The sequence below is a fragment of the Poecilia reticulata genome, linkage group LG5, assembly GCF_000633615.1.
Source record: "Poecilia reticulata strain Guanapo linkage group LG5, Guppy_female_1.0+MT, whole genome shotgun sequence".
Classification (NCBI taxonomy): Eukaryota; Metazoa; Chordata; class Actinopteri; order Cyprinodontiformes; family Poeciliidae; genus Poecilia; species Poecilia reticulata.
The window spans coordinates 12,762,540-12,785,895 of record NC_024335.1 but is presented as its reverse complement, the minus strand read 5'-3'; the positions used below and the strand labels follow the sequence as shown (position 1 = coordinate 12,785,895).

The following is a 23,356-nucleotide window of genomic DNA, read 5'->3' as shown; positions in this document are numbered from 1 at the left end:
GAGCTCTCAGAAGTGATGGGTCAATGATTAGCACGACAGAGTCCACAGTGATGTTCTTCAATGATGTTTTCCACTTTTGATGGGTCTAGAGGTTCGGCAAGTAGTTCTTTGTAATTTGGAGCCAAAACTGATCCACTAGTGCCTGACAGTGTCGCCATCTATGTCGCCCTATACTTGCTGGTGCATAGGTCACTTGAGGCAGAGTGGCATCCTGCCGCCCCATCAAGAAGATGTTTGTAGTGATGGGGTCCAAATCGGCTACATCAGCTGACACATAGCCTAGTGGCTTTGAATTTAAGATTCCCTCCACTTCCCCTTCACAGTGGGGAGAACTGAGAGGGTTGAATTTAAAGTCAATCTGGTATTCTGTCAGTTGTGAGGGTTGTAGGCAAGGATGTACTCCTCTAGATGCTTGGGTGATACGGTGCTGCCTTGCATGTCGCTCTCATACATCAGTATGAGGGTGGATTGCTGTATTTTCCTCTGATAATATTCTGTAGCAGTCAATAAATCCGGCTCAAAGGACCATTTGTTGAGGATTTTGACCTCTGTTGCTGTATTTTCTTAACTGATCACTTCAGGCCTTCGGTCAGAAAGTGTTTAAATAGGTTTACTAAAGAAYTGTGTCAACTTTGCAAATAAATTGAAGCAGTTTCTGAAAACACAGAAATAATAAATAAAAGTTCCGAATTACTATTGTGATAATATAAATTTCCTTTGTAAAGTGCTGTTTAAATTYGAATGATGCAGAATAGTCAATCTACYTCTAACTGCCCAAATCAAGACTAACAGTTAAAAGTATACAGATAGTTTCAATACTAAATCACAACTATTAAGAGTAAAACAGACATTCAAAAATTACAGAAACACACTAGCAGCTAAGAAACGCTGTCAGAAGTGGTCATTAACATCCACCTATTCATGTCACATGACTAATATCACTACTTATATCATCAATAACTGGTCTCAACAGTAAACAGAAAACAGATCAACTGATGAACGTCAAGAAGGAGAAAACAAACCTCTTTCAGAATAAAAGGAAGCACTTCAAAATAAAAGTATAGACACGCGACAACTTGAAGAATTAATAACACAATTGTTTTATTCCAATATGGTTGTTTATTTACATTCAAAAATTATTTATGATCTAACCTTTTCTCCCTTTTCTTAAACTTCTGCAGGGGTATATTATTTTATCATTTTATTTTCTATAAATATAGAAATGTCCTCATTCGCCTCATTATGTGGAAGAAAGTGACTCTCTTTTCTTGTATTTCATAAATTTCTACACTCTATAAACAGGCAAATATAATTTTGGTGTATTAATTTTACAATAAAAAGTTAATGTTGTAAGATTTCTGCTTTCTTATGATTAATAAAGTTTGGAGTTTTATAWTTTTTSTTKGTGTTGTTTTGTCCGTTTTTGTTTGTTTGTTTTGCTTTCGATGGTGAAGAACAGGTTGCATCCCCAGGTGACAGTTTGCAATATTTATCGTTTTTATTATTTGCATTAATATTAACAATTATTTCACCAGAAAAATACCACTGAGGTTAAAAATTATTTTACAAGAAAATTCTGGCAAGATGGGAGCAGCATCCAGAATTTAGAGCAGCCAAAGAAAACAGAATAAGTTACCGTCATAAGTAAATTAATAAAAAATTCCTCAAGCTGCTTGCTTAACTATGTGCCAWAAAGAAAGCTGTTAATCAAAAAACTTGAGCTTCCTGCAATGACTAGCTCAAGTGTTTAAAGACTAGCTGCACTGCATGCCTGTACACTGGAGTTCAGCATGACGTCGCCATTTCACCGCCTGAGTTAGGTAGTGACGTCCACTGCGTCACGATTTCCTGGAAATAGCGGTGTGAGCGAAGCGAGTTCTCAGCGGGATGGGAACCATCTTGACAGAGAAGCGCGGTGTCTTTGGTTGTTGCAGCTGAAACTCCCTCACTGTCCCCCTGGTCAGAGTACTACGGAGTCACGGCTGTGGCGGCGGACAGAGTCACAGCAGGGTAAGACCGTGTCCTCCGGTTGGAGTTAATCTTTATGGGCGTAATCAACTCTTGATTTTAAACTGATGGGAGTTTTATGACATGTGCATGATGCGATTTGGCCACAGAACTSTACGACGTGCTGTGGAGAAGATGTTGACGTTGTTTTAAAAGAAAGTTTGGGGAGTTTGTTTGTGACATAACGTGCATGGAAAATTGAATGCAGATTGTTGCCGTTGTGTTCAAAATATATTTTTAACTTTCTCCTATAATCCTATAATCTAATGACTATATAAATATTATGTTGTTTCTATATTGATCTTACATCTAACATGTGCAATGATTTTATATGGATTTTCAATTCTCCTATGATAATAGCTCCTATTTGTCAACTTTTAAGCCTTAAGGGCCATGCGGTCACATATTCCCAGAGGTATGTTAAGTGACTCATACAGCCAGCATCATATTTACACATCGACCACTTAGTGGCCGCGGTCATTGCCAGTGACCCATTTAGTGACACTTTATCTCTAGTCCACATCATTTCAGCCAAAATATGTGTAGCCACAACACAGCTACACGTGTTTGTTTTATTTATTATCTTATTGTGGCCAAGCTGGATARATAATGTTTACACTGACAGTCAACATGACCTAATGTGGCAACAGAAAAGATATCACAAATCATAAATGTCCTAAAGATACTCTAATTTTTCATATAAACTGTCAGTAGAAGGTTTAGTATTTTAAGTAACAGTATATTTATGTTCTGTAAACAAACCACCACAGAATATACAATGWTTTCCTGGAAAACTAAACACAAAAAGGAACAAATATGCAAACAGCTACTTAAAACTCAGTCTTCAAAGATCCTGTGAGTCACTATCTTGAGAAAATATAGATTGCATCAGTTTGGTTAAGTTGCGCCCGGACGTGTCCTCCCACATTGTGTCACTGCTAGTTCTGCTTTGCAATCTTTTTTCCTAATTTACTGCTCCAATATGTCAAACCTGAAGGTTAAAGCTATAAACCATTGTCCAGATGTACGACCTGAAAGAATGTATGCGCAGAAGATATTTGATCAGTATTTGTAGAGACTCCTGCTTGGGTAATTTACTAGTTTATCAACATTACACAACCTTGGTCCTGCTTTTCTCAAGGGATCTTGATTTACTCTTTGGTTATTCATTACCTAGGTGTGATTGGGAGTGTGYTGCAGCCTGCCACAACAACTGCTAGAACAAGTAATCTCCTGTTATCTGGCTGTGCCTGTGGAAGCTTCCCTGTGCCTTTCCTTTAATCCGCACCTTATGTTGATAAAAATCTTGCCAGCAGGGTATTTAATTATATTTAGGCAACAGCTTTTAATAGTATTAATGTGTGAAGTATGCAAATTCTAGGTTTTTACATTTGTTTAGCATAAATCTCTGACTGCTTAAAGTTGCATGATGGTGAAATGAGACATGACTGGCTGATATTTGATCCCTGTACATACGTCAGAGCACCTGAAATGTATACAGAATTGTGACTCAGAGTCTTCTGATGGCCAGGAATCTGAAGAATTTTAACGCTGCCACCTAGATATTATAAACCAGTTGAGAGAAAATGCAAGCTCTTTATTTTCTCAATGCGGCCATGCTAATGAGTCACTAAAAATAAAATCCAAAGTGTTATGATTCTGTTAAAGTCTTTCAGCTTAGACTAACAATCCCACTGTAAAGCAGTACAAAGCCGATTTCCTGGGAAAGTGGATTTTATTTTTCATTTAACGCTGTACTATCAGGATGGGGGCTTTTTTTTTTTTTCGTTTGTTTTCCAGAGGAAACATCTCGGCTCTGTGACAGTTTTGTCTTATCTGTGTCCTTCAGGCAGAAATGCAGGGAACACCGATGATAATGTTAAAGCTAAGGGGGTTTGCATTTATGAAGGTCAACTAGCACACCYTGTGAATGGAACAGGGTCAGATTTTGAATACGTGGGAGCACAGGGAACCAGACAATCTTTTATGCAAACTTACATGATACTTTTACTCCCAGATGGCAGGATGCGGAATTGGAGCAAACATAAGGGTCGACATGGTCATAATTTCCTGCAAAACTATTGATGCTCTTTGAACTTCTCCACATGTTGTTTCAACCTCAAAGTCAAATATATTTGATTGGGATTTTATTTGGTAGACCAACACAAAATAAGACMTATATGTGAWTTAGAAACATAAAGAACATGTTTTACTAATACAATCCCTAAGTCAGTATTTTGTTGAAACCTTTAACCATTTCCTCCTCATATAGTGCTTTGTAAGTATAKTTTTTCTTTGACCATTCTTCTCCTTCGATGGCCTGCCGCTTTTTGAGGAAGATCATGYCTTCGTCAGTTTGTTGCTATGCATTAATCTTTCAATCTTTGGATAATGGATGGAACAGCGCTCAGTGAAATGTGCGAATCTCTGAATATTTCCTTACATAATACTGCTTTGTACTGAGATTAAATGACATATATGTGGACTCCATTTACTACATACTAAATTTAGTTGCTCTGAATTTTATTTAGCGGTATCTGAAAAAATAGGCAAATACAAGTGCACCCCACACTTTTGAGTCTTAAAAAGGAGAAAAGCATATTTCTTTCCTTTCACTTCACATATTTMAATATTTTGTTTTTCTTAAAAGCCTGAGTATTTTTTTTATATTGCAGGGCATATTACATATGATATATTACTGATACTTTTTCTAAGCTGTTGTTCTTCCTGAAGACAGTTTTAACCTTACGTTTTACATAGAACAGGAAGTGGGAGCTTTTCTAATGTAGCTGTGGTTTCTCAGTGTCTCACTGAGGTTATGACTGTGCTGGTCAGAGGTGATTGATCAACAGAAGTGTGTTCCTTTACTGTTGTCAAGTGCGCTGCCACATAATGTAAGGCCCGGTTTGCACTTGTTTTTGGTGTTTAGTGATTACTTATCATATGTATCCTGAAACTATATCAGGTTCTGGCATCCAGCAACTCAAGATGGCAAAATGAACTGCAGAGTTTGTAGTTCATGGCATGTACAGCCAGAAACCATCACAATCTTACTTGTTTTGTACTTTTTTTGTTCTTGTTTTATTCAAAAATTAGTTGTGAAAGGTTGTACACTGCAGCACATGCAGCACTCCGTCTCAAACACACAAAAGTTATTCTTGGAGGAATGCTGCATATAATAGTCTGGTTCGCAGGATCAGTGACGAATTACTGACGCATGTTTGAGGTTTACTGCCTCACTAAAGGGTTGTGGCCTTGTGTATTAGCAGCTTTTTCTATGGGAAGACATAGTGGGACACTTTGGGGGATTTGCTACAAACCTCCTAGAAGTGACTAACCACAGAATTTGTGTTTTGAGACCTAAGTGTCTTGGACCTACTTCTTAGTTCTTTTCCATGGGAATTACAAGGTAGGTGTTGAGAGGCATTTTACGATTCAACACCACAGCCACATTAGGAAGAGCGTAGGTTTTCATGATTTTAGGYTATTTAGAAATGCGTACAGCATTGGTTGCAGTTATTGGTGAAGATTTGTGAAAAATATATTTKATCTCATTAGCATAATCTCTCTCTGAAAATKTTTGAACAAAAACAATCTTTCAGATGAGCACATTTAATGTAAACAATTTCACATTAGAAAGTAGTTTGTCACTTTTCAGTAAAATGTTCTGAAATATTTGGTTGAAACAACATCAAAATTGTTTGTCAGATTTGGAAAAAAAAATACTTTCCTCAATGGTAATCACAATCCTAAGATTAAAGTTAAACATAAAACCTGGAGACTGAGCTGAAAAGATAAGTGTATAAGGGAAGACACAAAATTATAAAATATGCAAAGATGCATGACTGTATGTTCCAACTWTGTAACTGTACATGAGAAGAGTGAGGGATGTCCTATTAGCAAAAGGGGATTGCACCAACAGATTTYCCCCATTGAATAATTGTTCTCAATCAAAGGTTGGATTTTTCAGTRTGAGGTTATGCTACTAAAATAAACAATGCACTTATCGTAAGCATCTTTCTGCGGGGTGCCAATGAATGTTCCCAGTGTTGTACATCTGTAGAAACTGAGGTAATGCTTCTTGTATCAACTGGTAATGACATGTTTCCTCAAAAGTGGCTGATATTGGTCACCACATAACAYGAACAGGGAAATGGAAGTTGTGTTTTCTCTAAACTGATTCAGCCTACGGCTTTCAGTCTATGTGGCAACATGTTCCTGCGCTTCAGCAGACTTCAATTCCAGGAAAGTGTTCAAAAACAGTGAATGTGGGCTAAGGAATGTGTGTTTGTGACAACAGCAGKGTCTATGCCAGTTTTCTATGTTGATCGGCACACAGATCTAGCACAGAGCGGATGATTAAGTCACAGATGTYTTAGGGGAATGTCAGACTTTTTCAGCCAAAAAAAGAAAAATGGTTSTGACTGTTCAGCAAGCACTCTTTGTTTAGTTTCAGTGCACCTCTGTAAACCCTCAGTAAATTATAGGGTAAACATTGATGGAGCAAAGGAGGAATGCGAGACAAAAGAAAGAAATCAGATAATTGTGTTRCCATTACACCTTTCCATGCACGTGAGTGGTAACATAGAACCCTTGTATAATTGAAAAATGTCAGACAGTAATAGTAGTTCCCTTTTTTTCACCGTCCTCCCTCCATCCTTATCTYGCTCCATTTCKTAACACATTTCAGTCCTCTGCCCTTTCACAACTTCATTGTTTTACTTTGCTGATCAGCTCTGAGGCTTTTAAAAGACATAATAAACCCACCAGTACAGGGAGAGTTTGAATATGAAAGGAATTTTCTTATTATCCCTTAAGTATTTATAGGAGGCAAGCAGTAATCTCTTACTGTCTGTACAACTGGGGTTATTTAGGAACATCTTGTGTAACAGAAACAAGCTTTAACTGGATTCTGTGCTCCTTGTTTGACTTGAATTGTTTAAGATGTGGGAATACCATTCTTCTTCAATGGCATGTTTATATGCAGCAAGTTATAAGTAAGCTAAAACAAACATTCAAGAATAGATTACAGTTCAGTTGTGTTTATATATATATATAAAAAAAAGATTTAATCTGTTTCATTTAAAAATTCATGGTCTGTAGTTGGTTTGTTTTGTATTTAATGGATTAACATGGACAGATAAAAACCAGAGCCTGAGGGTTCATGTAGTGCTGCACATCTGATGTTGAGCAGGTTCACATTCAGACAAATTTCTCAGGCCCATCTATGTTCTGTTTTGCTTTGCCATCTGTCCTGGAATGAGTTGTTTTTCTGTGACGCTGCCTGGAGATTAGTCACCRTTTTTACAACACTGTTAAACATACTGAAGTCTCTTCATTGTCTCACATAAGTTACAGACACATTTCAGTGAAATTAATTGCTGAAAATGTAATATCAGTAATTTCATTAAGGAACACTCAAAGCTAGACCCATGTTGCATAATGGTGTATATTTAATACTTTTAATAATGAGTTGCTTTTTKTCTGCTTTTGGTTTAAGGCTAGCCTGGTGAACATTAGCCCTTTGTTTCGTACAGATGGTCTGGACCCTCGGCTATTGAGAAATGACTTCTTGCTGGAGGCGTGAACTTTGCTGAAGTTCCCACTGCAAAAAGAAAAGAGAAGTGCTGAGCTGGATGACATCTCTGCCAGTGATAAAATGTCTTAAGCATTCCTCTTGTTCCAACTTTAATTGCTTAATATTTGGATTTGTGGACAACATGAATGGCTTCACTCGCATCCTCTGCTGCCATTGAAAAACTACATTCAGACTACAATTCTGAAACAGCACAGAAAATCAAAGCATATGTTCACTATGTCTCGTTCTGTTCCCAACTTCCCTGATTGGCCAGTTTGAAATTCTACCAGAGAAATCCAGCTCAATGGGAGAAATTCCAGACTGAACACTGAGGGTACATGAGAATCAAGCAGAATTGCATAGGAAGGCAACGACAAGGCTAGCTTACATTTAACRAAAACTTGATTTCCAATGTTTCTTAGAACATTTTAATATTACCTAAGTTTAATAACAGAAATATTTTTTCACAGAAAATGTGGACCTACTAAAAATATGTCTGTATTCTGTACTGTATTTCCTCTTAATGCTTAGGAACTCTTTTGCATTATTTAATGTATCAATTCAGCATGGCATGAAGCCAGAAAGCGTTTGGCTCTGTTGAGGTGTTATGAGGCCCCAGTTGCTTTAACAGCAACCTTCTGCTCTTTGGGATCAGTGGGCCTGATATCCTTTAACTTTCTCTTCAGAATACTATAATTTATTTATTTAAGGTTCATTTCCTGCACAATAATTCACAGCGAAGCCATGAACATTAAGCAAGTCTTGATATTTTTGCTGCATGGTGACAAGGCCTGCTGGAAAATGAAATCAACATGTCCAAAATGTTTGTCAGCAGATTAGAGCATGAAGTCCACTGAAATAATTTGGCCAGMTGCATGGACTTTGGACCAACAGTAGCAGATGAAATGGCTTCGAAGGTTTCAACTAACTGTCTGAAAGTCACACTAGACTTCAACTAACTTGGTTTCTGTGCCTCTCCACTGTTTCTTCAGACTCTGAAATGTTGATTTCCAAATTAAATTCATTGTTAACTTTCAGCTGAAAAGAGAACTTTGGACCACTGAGAAACAGTTCTGTCGCTGTCAGGTGACKTGTGACATTAAYTCTGGTTCACGAGTGGTTTAACACAGGAACCGCAACAGTCATAGCTCATGTCTTAGATATGTCTGTGTGTGGTGGCTTCTTAATCAGCTGTATTCTTCATTAAGTTAATCAAAAACACCTAAGTGTGGTTATTCTTTCTGCCTGTGTACCTCTTTTCTACCAAGCTTTTTTCTCTTCCCTTATCTCCAGCATTCTGAGAGCAGGCAGCTTTTTTAAGTAGTAACATTTGGGAGAAGGCCTTTGTAGCCTTCTCYCATTTTGAAGAAGTTTTAATGACTACATGTTGGACAACTGTCTAGTTGTGTTTGCTGTGAAATTACATTACGGTGTTGAAAATCGTTTTTAGTGGTCTCTGTCTTATACAMATTTTTCCAGAAACTGAATTTTGGCTGTAAATCCTAATCAACTCAGTGGGTGTAACCAACTCCTGAATCCTATTTGTAAATGACACAATACAGAAAGAGGTTAGTGGCATGATGCCTCTTTTTAATCAACGTGGAAGGCCCGTTTAAACATGAAATGCAAGTTAATCCAAAGAGTCAACCTCAACATATAGTTAAACACTTTCAGACACTTTGACTAAATATTGCTGTAAAAACTTTTGTTCGTTTTTGCTCCACCATTATCAAAGTTCCTCTTAAGGAACACTAATAATTTACTTACAAGTACAAACTTGTCAGCCTAATCAGATAAACCTATAATTCTGGTAATTGCGCAAGTAGTAGTTCATATGTCGGAAGTTCATGAAGAGTGTTTCTGAGTCTGTTTGCACCTAGAGACAAAGTAAACAGGAACAAAAATAAAAACATTTTTTACACCAAGCTAAGCTTGAACAAGCTACAAGAAGGACTTACTCTGCAGTGTGATAATTGAATTAATTGCACCTCTTACATCTGGAAGAGACTTGAGATTTTATGGGGTGAAAGAGGATGATAGTCAGGCAGTCAATAGGCCTGATTGATTTACATTCAAACAAGTTTCAAAAAGTATTCTCTCCACTAATTGTTTAATCACGTGTAAACTATTAGAACCTTTTGGTTAGTATTTGGTATTTTAAGGAGCATGCTGTTGCGTATCAGGTAACACAACAGACAGCAGCAGCATGCAGTTGGAGGAGGATCTTTTGTTTCGATGCACCACCCCTGAGTGTATTTCGTCCTATGGAAACAGCACTGGGTGTGCTGTAGCGRTGAGATTCCCTCCCTAAATCTAAGTGAAACCACATTGAGGAATGTGCTCACACAAAGACACACATCGTCACACAATCACTTGCGCGCACTCTGTCTCAGTCATGTAAATCGCTCAAGTCAGACCTCCTTCCTGTTTTTCACTAGTTCCGTGTTTGCATAGAATGGGCTGAGGAGGAAGTCCAAGAAGAGAGAAAGAGAGGGAGAAAGAGAAGGAGCTTTTARTAGGACTTTCAGGAARATTTTAGGTGTTACGTCTGTCTTTGTGCCTAAAGCCATGGGGGCTGCGAGAGGTGTCGATAGGGAAAGTGCTTACAAAGAAGCGGACTGACAATTTTTCATTTTCTTAAAAGARGGTTTGCCTTTTAGATTAAATAGTTTCATCCTGAAAAACAGAGTTTTTCCTGAAGGATTTTAAAGGACCAGCCTGGTCTGAAACCTCAAGAACTGAGGAACAATAGACATCAGAAATGAAAAACCCTCTCCCTCACATCTCTCACCTGGGAAAGATAGGGGCTTGAATGGAACATGGAAGCACTGAGAGAATCATTTCTTCATTTGACTTTTCAGATGTCAACCTATAAGAGAGCAACGTTAGATGAGGAGGAACTGGTGGACTCTACCAGTGACGATGTCTACGCATCATCACCCATGCAGGTAAAAGCCCAAAACTGCTTTCGATCAAAATCAGTARTTATTTTCGCTGCTGCATTGTCAGTCCCTTTTAACTCTTCGTACTCCAGAAAACAGTATATTTTCAAGTAAATACTTTAACAAAATGCTTACAAAATGAACATAATTGACTACACTACTTTGCATGAATCAAATTAAACACTATTATTACTACATATGCATCAAAAGCACATCTCTAACTTGTATCTGAATTTTTCCTACAAAGTGYGTCAAGAAACATACTTGTTGATGTGTTTACTGACTTGTAAACAGAAGTTGTGAATAAATAATAAATTATTAAAAAGTTTAACCAGAGTTCYGACTTCATTCTGACARAGAATCTGTGGAGGAAGCGAAAGATGAGGGTGATGACAAGGATGTGTTCCAGCTGTATAGACTTGTAGCTCATCACCAAAGATAAATTGTCTGAGTGCCAGTGGAAACATGCAAAAACTAAGTCAGCCATTTTAGGAAAGGTTTGATTCATGTAATTCCAATAAAGATTTTCTCAAATAATTATTGAGAAGGTCATACGTATTTTTTTTATCATGTCATTTTATAAATAAAATGAGAGTAAAAATGTTTTTTGTGTATCTGAAATTGATTCTTCTTCGTATTATTTTAAAAGTCAGTCATATTTCCTATTGGAAACGGACTTACTGGTTGCCATAAAATGCACATAATTATTTTTGCTTGATTCATTTATTTTTATTGTACATTATGGTCTAGTAAATAGTTCCTAAATTTACAGTTTTGTAGAAGATCATTTGTTATTTCTCTAGTCTCTTGATTGTTTTAGAGTCAACCAGAAATTTATCTGTGGAGCTTAATTATTGTTTTTGATTCAAATCCAATTCTTTCTTGTTGTTTTAGATTAATTATCTTAAATTTTTACTGACTGTGAAAAGCTGCAGATTGAACATGCTTCCACAGTGAGACTTTCCTAATTAGACTCAACCGAAATTGTATTTATGTAGCACATTTAATACATCACAAAATGCTTCACAAACAAGATAAACATTTAACATGATTAAGAGAATATATGATTCGACATGTAAAAAACAAGTTGAATGATACAGACAATGAAATTGAAATAAATACAATAATATTTTTCAAAAAATATGTCTGTCTATGTCTGTCTGCACATGTTTAATATCTGTGCCCATCTTCGATGTCAATAGAAACAATTAAARGGATGTGTAACCTTTTCTTTTACCAACTGTTGAGAATGCTTCATAGAGAAAGCATTGTGCTCTGAAATCAAACCAATCATCCAATGTCTCAGAAATCTTTAGCAGTTTTGTTCTATGATAGGTTAATTCATCAAGGTAAAAATAACCACTAGTATGTACTTTAAAGCTTTAAGTCTTTGGGATTCCACCCTGCAAATACCTTTCTGCCAGGTTTCTATGACTYGAATAGTTCAGTTACATACTTTATGTGTGTGTTTCTATGCACAGGTGAATTTTTTGCCAGGCCGSAACAGCATGTGTTGGGTGGACAAGACACAAAAAGAGAAGAGGTTGCTGTTTTTAGTGTGTCTCCTGTCAGTCGCCCTGTTCATATCATTCATCTCTGCTGGAGTCTTTTATAATCAAGGTGAGCTTCAGACTTTTTGTACCCTGAAAGGCATCAWCTGCACACACACATCCAGATTCATTGGAATGTTTTGTTTTTGCTCAATTAATGCAAATTAATCTTCTTAAAATACTGCAYMTACWGTCATGGGTAAATAGTTTTTCAAATTTTTGTTATTTAACARCCCAAGAACAGAATCTGATTAGTTTAGCAAAAATACCAGAAAGAATAAGAATCATAATAAAAAAAATAATAATAATCATATTTGAACCAAAAATAACTTAGAACTTTGCTTGCAGGTGCACATGTTCAGGCAAAAGTATTTTTATTTTTGGCTTCATACACATCATGTGCATAATTTGCACAGTACTTTCTCATTCATTTTTCCTTTTGCTGGGGCCACACCTTAGCACTGAGCTGCTTGAAAACAACCCGAAATCTCTCCCTGGAGCCTGTTTATAATGGAAAAGATCTTTTYGACTGGCTGCTTCTCATCAGTTTGTTTCCTCAATTTTACCGTGGGAAACAGAATGCCACTTCCTCCTATTCAGGATTGCATGTTGGATCACACTTTGAAATAATAAAAGRAACAAGGATGAAATGTCTTCTGGGAAAGCCTAACTTCATCACTGCTCATAATTTTGCATCAGTCTCTGTCTCGTTCCTTATATGGCTGGTTGATGGTTAAGGTTTCAGTCTAGGCGAACTGTTATAAACGGAGCTGTTTATGTACTGAGTAATAACGTATACTTTCTCTACTCTAAGCAGTTTTTGGGGGTACACAAAAGCAATTAAGACACTTTAACACTGATCTTCAAGTCGCTTCCTTTTTTAAATGAATCGATTGATAATTTTCTTTCTCTTCAATTAGACAATAAAGAGTTAGTGATAGTCTAGATRATGCATTTCCCTTGTCAGTTCTCARCTGACTGTTTATAAAAGACTTTTCTTGGGACAAGTATTCCCTCCAGGTTGTATTCTTTGGCTTAAAAAATGATAGCTTCCAGATGCTCTAAAAACCCTCATGCATATTTGTCTTACCATGAAATATTTTCAAATTCTCTACTGTTTCCCACAAGCAGAAAGTGAAATAACTTGAATGTTAATCTTATTTTTTCTTTTGCAAATATCTTTCTGTTGCAGCTCATCCAGGCCTGTGTCTTTCAGAGCCATGCATTACTGTCACCAGCTCTGTCATGGGAGCCCTGGACAGATCTGTGGACCCCTGCCATGACTTCTACAACTTTGCTTGTGGGGGCTGGGTGAAGAACAACCCTCTTCCAGAGGGGAAGTCCCGGTGGGGTCCTTTTAGCAACTTGTGGGAGCACAACATGCTTGTGATGAAACGTTTGTTAGGTAAGCGTCTTCGTTTAAAAAGCCCACGTCCACTTTCTGTTGGACCAAAACTTTGGAGCAAGATTTTGGAAGCAAACATGGTGGCTTACAACATTCCTGTTTTAATGTTTGTCATTGGTTTCTTGTCCATTTTAGAATTCATTGTAAACTACTGACTGTAAGGGTCCTTCACGGTCAAACTTATTTTTATATTACTGAATTGTTAAAGCGACACACCACAACATGAGCCCTCAAACCAAAATCTACTTGTATTCCCAAGGATCCTGTATGAAACTCCAGGGGACTGCTCTTTTCAGACTGTTGGATTGAGATTCCTTTGTTTTGCATAATCATAATTTAAAATCAGCTAAAGACATTCTGCAAATACTCGGCTGCCTTTGGCTTTTTTGATTTAGGAATCGAAAACAAGTCCTGACCAGTCAACCTTACAGACATGATGGTCAGAATCTGCGAGAGCAAACTATCAGGAGCACGAATTCAATTGGAATAAATTATCCAACAACCAAGCTTTAGCATTTTTCAAACATTCTGTAGCATCAAAACTTCCTCAACTCACTGAGGTTTAAAGGTTACAAATAGTTTAATGTCATCAGCATAGAACTGATAGGTCATATGAGTAAGCCATTGTAAAAGATGAAGTAACACTAAAAAGCATTGATAAAATAAAAATGAGAGTAGAGTTGTGTGGAACTCCATGCTAAAGAGCAACCAAAGATGTTTTAAAGCTCAGTTTTTCAACAGAAATTATTCCAAATGATAATTAAACTATCTTTACCCAAAGTAAGATAAAGCCATTTTCTTTTTTTTTCTTTTTTTACTGGCTTCATTTATCTTGTTGTATACTTGGGCAGAAAACACAACCATGAAAGGATTGAGTAAGGCTGAGGAAAAAACCCAGCGATACTTTCAGGCCTGCATGAATGAGTCAAAGATCGAAGAATTAGGAGCAAAGCCTCTGCAGGAGCTAATCAGCAAGGTATGCTTTTACGAGTACTTACACATCAAACAAATGTACAGTTCCTGTTGTTGATTATTGCTTCCAGCTCTTTGCGTCACAGTGTATCTGCTTAATGCCTGTCGGTTTCAGATAGGAGGGTGGGCTTTGACTGAACCCTGGGACAAGGACAACTTCCAAGAAGTTCTCCGAACCGTCTCTGCCAGCTTGAGGACCTCGCCTTTCTTCACTGTGTTTGTTAGCACAGACTCCAAAAACTCTAACAGCAATGTCATCCAGGTATACATTCTATACTTAATGCATTTATTTATCGAAGCTATATGTTGACATGTGAGGAATGCCTTTTTTAGCAACATTTTCAATGATATCCCATCTGTTCTACAGCCAAACAAAAGCAGCTTTTGCTTGCTTCCCTAAAGCGTACGATTTTATGTATGACATTCTCGTGATATTCCTCACGCTGTTACTTGGACATGTGTGTATCTGTTTATCCTGAAAGATGAGATTAACCAGTTCTGAAGAGACAATCTGTTGCAAGCCGTTGCTCTTAAACAGTCATGCTTATAGCTGAGGAATGAAAACAATATGTTCTCTCTGAGTGTTGAAATAGAAGAAGAGCAGAGATTCATGGGATGTGTCTCTTAACTGTAGGTGGATCAGTCTAGCCTGGGACTGCCTTCAAGGGATTACTACCTCAACAAAACAGCCAATGAAAAGGTAATATAGGGTAATTATGCACAGTAGATTGCAGGTGTTTACAGTTTTAATCTCAAGCATGCAAATTTGATGTTATAATAAATATAAAAATTTTCTTAAAGTGCGTCATAAAGTGTGTCCTAATAATAGCATGCATGTGAATACCTAACATGGCTCCTCTAGTCGATTTGAATGACACACACACATTGTTCCCCTCTGCTGCTGCTTTTTTATTGTGCTTCTCATGTGRGTTTTGCAGTATCTCACAGCATACCTCAACTTCCTGGTGGAGTTAGGAGTTCTCCTGGGCGGCTCGGAAGAGACGTCAAAGACGCTCATGAAAGAAATTGTGGACTTTGAAACCACCCTGGCTAACATCACAGTGCCTCTGGAGGAGAGACGGGATGAGGAGCTCATTTACCATAAAGTACAGGCGAAGGACCTGAAAGTGAGTGATGGCATTGGCTAAGACAAGCATGAAACGCAAGTCTTTTTCAAGTGAGTCTGCAGGGAAATGGCAGGCATTGTGTTCAGAGCTCTCTAGACCTTCATCCATGTCCTGTTGCAGGATCTGGCTCCTGTGATTGACTGGATGCCTTATCTGACAGAAGTGTTCACACCTGTGACACTTAATGAGTCAGAGCCTGTTGTTGTTTATGCCAAAGAATACCTCCAGAAAGTTTCTGAGCTCATATCAAAGACAAATAAAAGGTAAAATTATAGGTCACTTTATTGCTTTAATGCACTAGTAACTCTGACTGCATGCTTTGCTCTTTAAATCATATATGCAAAGGCAAAAGACTCCCACAAGGGGCATAGTGTTTAAGGGAGAGCAATAGCAATGATGTGACATTTTCTTTTTTGCAGCCTACTCAATAACTACATGATAATGAAGGTGGTGAGAAAGATGGTTTCCGTCTTAGACCAAAGATTCCAGGATGCAGAGCAGCGCTTCCTTGAAGTCATGTATGGGACTAAAAAGGTAAAAAAACAGACATTTTGGCCTTTGAGATATTTTTTTAACTCAAACTCAGTGGTGAACTTGTTTATGTAAAATAAAATAGTGATATTATACACATTTGATCTGGCAGCTGATTTTTATCTTTATAAATTTGGAGCCATATTGTCACATGTTTATCGGAAAAAGAGAGGCTGTGAAGAGTTGTTAAGATACCCAATTGGCTGTTGGTTATTTTCCCTTTATAGTTCAGCGCACAGTGGTGGTGAAGTTGGTCCACAAGGACATCTTTTCTTGGAACTGTCCTCTTGACCTTATGTACTTCCTTATTCATTTTTCCGTGTTTCATTTTGACTGAGCACAGATAATTGGGTGCAGTTGCCAAGAGAGAAGCAGAATTTACCCAATATTAAAACCAAACACTGATAGATGGTCAGTGTCACATCACTGACTGTAATTTCTGAAACTCGTTTTCTTTGGTTTTTCTTAAAATCTCCTGGGGTTTTTTTCGTTTTTTTTTTTTGCTTTAAACAAATTGATTAGTGATGCTCTGAATATCCCAGGATCTGTACCATAATTAAAGACCAAGTGCAAGATTATGTGTAAAACTGCTTTTAAATATGTTTTTTTTTATTTGTCAAAAATTGTGATAAATTTTTGACAAATAAAAATTTGTCAAAATTATAGGCATGCAGTCTTTGATTTAAATCAAAGCATGCATTCTTTGATTTAAGACGGCATGCTTAAATCAAGCATGTAAAATTGGATTGTAAAATATCCAATTTTGCTATTCAGTTTGTCACTTAACATCATGATACAATGAAGTTTGTGGTTGCAATGTGACAAAAGGCGAACATTTACAAAATGTATAATTTTATCTGGCAAGTACCATGTATAAATTTAAAGCAGAATATTCACTATTAATCTAACTAGACTATTCAAACATACGTCCATGCATCGAGTAACCCTTCAGTGAAATCTTGTCTGTAACGGTTTGACTGTCAAAAGCTCCAGTGACCCCAGCCCTTATCTTAGCCAGATCCTTTTCCTCCTGCTGTGCTTCTTGCAGAGTTCAAGCTGTAAAAACAAACCAACTCTATCTCTCTGTGTGTGTCTTTGTGTTTTTGCTTTGTGTGAGAGGGCAGCTGTGTCTCTTTTTCCATCCTGATCTGTGGGCTTAAGTAGATTTTTACTGCTTTGCTTGCTCAGAGTTCTCCTCACTTCCTCACTGTGACCTTGTTCATTTTTTCCTACTTGAACATGCAGTATCCTTGTCCTTCCTTTAGCCCAATCATGTCTTTATCAAACAGGGACTGTATATCACCTGGTTACAAGCTATCTGGTAAAAAAAAAAATCAGTTGTAGAATCCTTTTTTAAATACTCTTACATGTTTAAATTTTAATTGGCTAAACAAAAAGGCTTTTTCTAGATTGCTGAAGTTTCTGTTATGTTTTTTTTCCATTTAGATTTTTTTGTCAGATATAGATGTCAGATATAGATACCTAAGTGTTGCAATTTTACTGGAGATAGCCCACCTTCTTGAAACACTGCACTTTGCTGCAGTTTCACCATTACTCTTCTTGTACAAACATGTAACCTACACCTGAATCCAAATCCACCAAGTGACATTAATCATATTGTTCTCTCACACATTCTACAAAATTTAAAAAAATATTACTTATAAGGTTTCAAACCGGATTTACAAGCACAAAGTACACTTCAGGAAGTGATCATAAATGAACATTTTCATTTTGTGTGAATATATGAAACATGTGAAGTGATGTAGAACAGTTTCAGTCCTTGACATGTTTTGTTGTTGTTTTTGTAGAGCTGTACTCCACGTTGGAAGCTGTGTGTCAGCGACACAGACAGTGCCTTGGGCTTCGCTCTCGGTGCCCTCTTCGTCAAGGACACTTTTGCAGAGGACAGCAAAGCCATTGTAAGCGTCTCATGCAGAATGTGACATGATGGGGCTCTATATTTATTTTACTTATCTCTGTTCTGTCTGCCTTTCAGGCTGAAGAAATGGTTGCCGAAATTAAAGGGGCATTTGAGGATAGCTTGAAAGATGTAAGCTGGATGGATTCAGATACAAAAAAAGCTGCAAAGGAAAAGGTAAAAGGAGGAGACTGATTATTTTGGTCAATGAACCCTATCACTATAGCGGACTGTTGTTGCAAAACAGTTAAGTGGCAGTGAAATACAACGCTGCCACCTGGTGTAAATATGTGATTTTTACAGTTTTTTCTATTCTCTTTTATAGGCAGATGCTATTTACAACATGGTTGGATATCCGGAATTTATTATGAACGCTACAAAGCTGGACAAAGTGTTCAATGATGTAGGTTCTCTTCTCTAACAGGACATACTATTTCTATGTACCACCTAATCCCATTTGACTGATTTTAAAAGAGTGAAATCCTTTTTCTGTTCCCTGTCGTTGCTCTTTTTTAGTTTATGGTGGTGTCAGATCTTTACTTCCAGAATGTCATGCAGTACTACAACTTCTCAGCCAGAGTGACTGCAGACCAGCTGAGGAAAGCACCCAACAGAAACCAGTGAGTTGTTCAATGTCGCCCATCTTCATTTAGAGGAGGGGCATGCTTTGATGGGAACATATTCCCATTGTACTGACTCAGCAAAATAGTGCTGCCATCCACAAATGTTCCCAGGCAACCAGCTTCTCTCCACTGAACCGATCTTTGCATTTAATTAGGCTGTGTTGGGCGAGAGGTAGTTTGCTGTTCTCATGCCCTCTGAACTGATCTGTAGTCCACCTGGCATGGAGGTTGAGCAAATCATTATTTTCAATTTGTTGTGACCTTCTTTCAGCTTTACGGCTTTTGTTTTGCAGGTGGAGCATGACCCCTCCAACTGTAAATGCTTATTATAACCCGACAAAGAATGAGATGGTTCTACCAGCTGGGATCCTTCAGGCTCCGTTCTATAGTCGATCGTGGCCCAAGTATGTCACTCTCTTTACGTCAAGTCCATCACGTTGTCCGTACTTTAGTTGACCCACTTGTGAATAATGGAGAAGTCTTTAATTTTGGTCCTTTTCAACTGTCAGAGATGGAATCTAAATCAAAAATCCAGAAAACTACACCGTATGATTTTTAAGCAATTAATCTCCATCTTTTTCCACAATTATTAGAACAACTGATGATTATAATAGCTGTATAATTGGAATCTTGTAACCTCTAATTTGAGTATTTATTCATTTCATAACAGTCCAACTTTTTAAAAATAATGTAGACTCACCTTTGCTTCTTATTTTACAAGCATGATGTCTTTCCCAAAATAAAACAACTCTTTCTACTCATAAAACAGCATTGTGTTTTTTAAGCTCTGGGTGCAATTTTTTTTTTACAGAGCTCTCAACTTTGGTGGAATTGGAGTTGTCATGGGTCATGAACTGACTCATGCGTTTGATGACCAAGGTTTGTAAATAAAAGGAAAATAACCATAAAGATCTTGTATTGTTTTATCAAAGTAATAATTGTAAAACAGGCATTGTCTTAAAATTCTGACATACTTCATGATTTATTTAAAAGGGAGGGAATATGACAAAGATGGAAATTTGCGCCCCTGGTGGAAGAATTCGTCTGTGGAGGCCTTTAAGAGGCAGACCCAGTGCATGGTGGAGCAATACGGCAATTATAGCATCAACAAAGAGCCTCTGAATGGAAAACACACATTGGGAGAGAACATTGCTGACAACGGGGGATTAAAAGCTGCTTATAAGGTGGGATTTGATTTTAAAGATATTTTGTTGATATTTTTCAAAGAAATTAAAAGAAACTGTTACCATGTGTGTTGATAAATGTGTTTCATTATTATAGTTACTTACAGTTCTCGGGTTACTTACTCACATGTGAACTGTAGAAATTTTGCGAGATTTTACGATGTATAAGGTCAGACAGCGATCATCCCTGCCGTGTTACTGTCGTGTCAAGGTTTGTTGATAGTCATCTTGATTTTTCTGTATTGGAAAAAGTACACTGTTCCGTGTACAGTGAGGTCTGGAAAGGCAACAGGTGGTTATGAATGGCCTTGTCAGCTTCTGGTTACTTCCTCACATGAACACATTCTTTCCGTGTAATCAAAGGTCATATGCTATGAAGCAGATGAGAAGGTAACAGGGAACTGAAGCAACGACTGAGCAGGAAGCAAAAACATTTCCGCTGCAACATCGGTCTAACTTAAAGCTAGTGTAAACATTGCACTTTTCTATGAGGAGAGAAAACTGATTCCATATGTGTAACATGATAATTTGTTGCTTTGAAGGCCTATGTGAACTGGATCAAAAAGAATGGTGAGGAAGCAACGCTGCCGGCTCTGGGAATGACGAATCATCAGCTGTTTTTTGTTGGATTTGCACAGGTTTGTATATTCCACTAGATATTCTTCCCTCTGTTGATTGTACTGGCATTATGTTTTAAGGTTCAGCTTCATTCTACTTTTAAAAGCCAAAATAATTTGCATAAAGTGATAGGTTTATGCAAATAGACTGTATGCTGTCAATCCTAATGTACATGTAAAATATCCACATCAGACTTTAGTGTTTGTTTCAAGTTGAAAATATGTAACTATTGTGTTGTGCAAAAGTATTAGATACCTGACAGATTTCTTCTTTTAGGTTTTTTTTGTTTTGTTTTCATCACACTTTAATGTTTTAGATCATCAAAAAATATTAGAGAGAGAAAAATACAGTAATATTTACTCCTCTGAAATCATGACTTACCTGTGTCCAGCCACATTTTTGGAAAACTAAGTTCAGTTTCTGTTGTCACACCCAGGTCTGATTTTTGACTGAGTTGTTGAATCAAGGATTCACTTACCTGACTGAAAAATCTCACCAACACACCCTGTCCCAGTTTAAAGAAATTAAAGAGTAAAAAAAAGAGTAAAAGAGTAAATTCAGAACGAGTCCAAAACTGACAAAGCTAGAGTGCCAGTCTGGAGTGCCAGACTTTTCAGTCGGGAAAGTTTGGCACTCCAGAAACTACAGTGAGAAACATTATCCACAGTGGTGAGCCTTCCCAGGAGTGGCTGCTTGCTAAAATTACTTCAAGTACACATCAGCAACTCATTCAGAAGGTCACAAAAGAACAAAACAACACTTAAAGCTCTGCATTATTTTAATCCCTTAATGCCATAAAATTTACACATTTCAGAAAACATACTAGCAGTCACACATTTTGTTGGTTGTGTGATGTCCTGTGGTTGCTTCCTAAGGATCCAGACAACTTGGGGTAATTGATCAAACTATAAATTTTCCTCTCTTGCTGAAAAACTCGAATGAGAATGTCTGGCCATCAAGTCCTCCAACAACCACAAAAAAAACCTAAGTTAAAGTCTGGAGTTGGCCACTCCAAAAAGGTCTACAAGACCCCAAAACAATAAAGCTTAAATGAGTGGGCCAAAATTTCTTCTGCGATGTCAGTTTTGCAAACACTTATTGGCAATTATTGTTGCCGAAAGTGACACTGGAGGTTGTTAGGTTTAGATGGAAATTACTTTTTCACATAGAGCTAAGTTGGTTTAGAAATAAATTTTGTCAAGCAGACTCCACCACACACCTTTTTAAGAGGATGATTCAGATTTAAGGATATGTGTGGTGGAGTTTAACACTTTTAAGCTAACTTTAACCTCGACCTTCATTGGCTAATTTTAAGTTGTTACGCTACCAACTAGTATTTTTTAGCCCATTGATGTGTAAACACAAACACTCAGACATAAACATTTTGTATAAAAAGGTTATTTCACTGGTTGGAGCTTGTAGATTCACATCGCTGGCAAAGAACTAAAGGAACACATGTAAGAGATTTGTAGTTAAGACACTATAAAATAAACATACAAGTATCTTGGTAATAACATTTAAATCACTTACCCCAAAAATGTCTCAAATAAGGTGTTTATCTTAGAGATATTAAAAAATCCATTAAAGAGATAGGAAACAGCTGTGATTCTAGAGGCTGGCCATAAATTGGATAGATGGAAAAAAAACAACAAATTATTTCTTTCTTTTTTGGCTATTAGGTATGGTGTGCTGTTAGGACACCCGAGAGTTCACATGAGGGTGTAATCACCGATCCTCACAGCCCATCAAGATTTCGAGTCATCGGTACCATCTCCAACTCACGGGAATTCTCAAAGCACTTTGGCTGCAAAGCAGATGCTCCAATGAACCCGAAACATAAGTGTGAGCTTTGGTGACACCTCGCTGCCTATCACTGTCTTTCAACAAATGGTGAAGTGGACACAGAAACTACCACAATACCGACAATACTGAAGTCTCATTGGATGAAAATACAAGAACCACTAAAACCATTAATGCCGTCCCACTTAATGCTTGTCAGGACCCTTATCTGGACATGTGCCTGCTTCATGTGGAAGACAGTAATGTTTGCTGCTTCACCACAAGAACTATTGGTGTAGAAAATAGCTTTCCTCAGCTTAAATGTAGCTATAAATCTGTTTTCTACACTAGAATCCCATTACATAGTTAAACACAGCGGGGGATTGTTCAGATTATGCATACTGCATGTTCTACAAGTGACAAAGAAACAAAGTGATGTTTCTTTTCGTGTGTATACTATCTTAAACTATGCTTGGATCTGCTCTGGTTTATTTATAGTTATATATATATATATATATATATATATATAATTTATATATATTTTTTTTTTTTTTTTTTTAAGCAACAACATGCAAGATTTATAACAATATAATTTACTTAAAAGTTGTATGATTGTTTTTATTCTACTGCTTTGTCATTGAGCCGTTGCAATATTTCCAAAAACGTTATAAAACTGTTATTTAGAACATGAGCAATTTTTAAGCTATGATGTAACATACATTGTCTTATTTGTAAAAGTTTGTCACAAATTATTTTGTATAGTAAAATCAATCTTGAAAAAAATATTTGTGTCTCTGATTTCACATGTCATTTACCTACAGCTTCTCCTTAGCAAATGAGAATATCATTGAAAAGAAGAAAAATACTTCAGTATTTCAATTCAAACGRCAACATTCATTCATAACATTGATTAATTACAAGAAATAATAGATTTCAAGTGTTTATATTTGTTCATTCTGATGGTGACTTACATTTAATGAAATCCTAAAATTCACTTTCTCAGAAAATAAAGATATTTATAATACTGATAATTTGATTTTAATAGGCTWTTCAGTAGGAATACTGTGGTRTAACCAACATAACATATTTGGTAGTTTTCCACAGATAGGCCAATGACATCCT

At 37.0% G+C, this 23,356-nt stretch overlaps 1 protein-coding gene across 3 annotated transcripts; it reads left to right on the top strand.

The window, feature by feature from the left end:
• Nucleotides 1–1,879: 1,879 nt before the first annotated feature.
• On the top strand, nt 1,880–23,019 carry ece1 (endothelin converting enzyme 1). Of its 3 annotated transcripts, none has more exons than XM_008409100.2 (19): nt 1,880–2,010; nt 10,447–10,533; nt 12,009–12,147; nt 13,270–13,482; nt 14,334–14,458; nt 14,570–14,716; nt 15,089–15,154; nt 15,393–15,581; nt 15,702–15,844; nt 16,001–16,115; nt 17,921–18,031; nt 18,109–18,207; nt 18,356–18,433; nt 18,547–18,650; nt 18,947–19,057; nt 19,465–19,532; nt 19,647–19,837; nt 20,380–20,475; nt 22,135–23,019. In XM_008409100.2, exons 2-19 carry the CDS (start codon nt 10,447–10,449, stop codon nt 22,309–22,311), a joined length of 2,259 nt encoding a protein of 752 aa, XP_008407322.1. In that variant the 5' UTR covers nt 1,880–2,010; the 3' UTR covers nt 22,312–23,019. The 3 variants fall into 3 exon arrangements, with proteins under 3 accessions (XP_008407322.1, XP_008407323.1, XP_008407321.1); XM_008409101.1 differs by lacking the exon at nt 1,880–2,010 and adding an exon at nt 5,318–5,416; XM_008409099.2 differs by lacking the exon at nt 1,880–2,010 and having other exon boundaries at nt 9,914–10,533.
• The last annotated feature ends 337 nt before the right edge of the window (nt 23,020–23,356 follow it).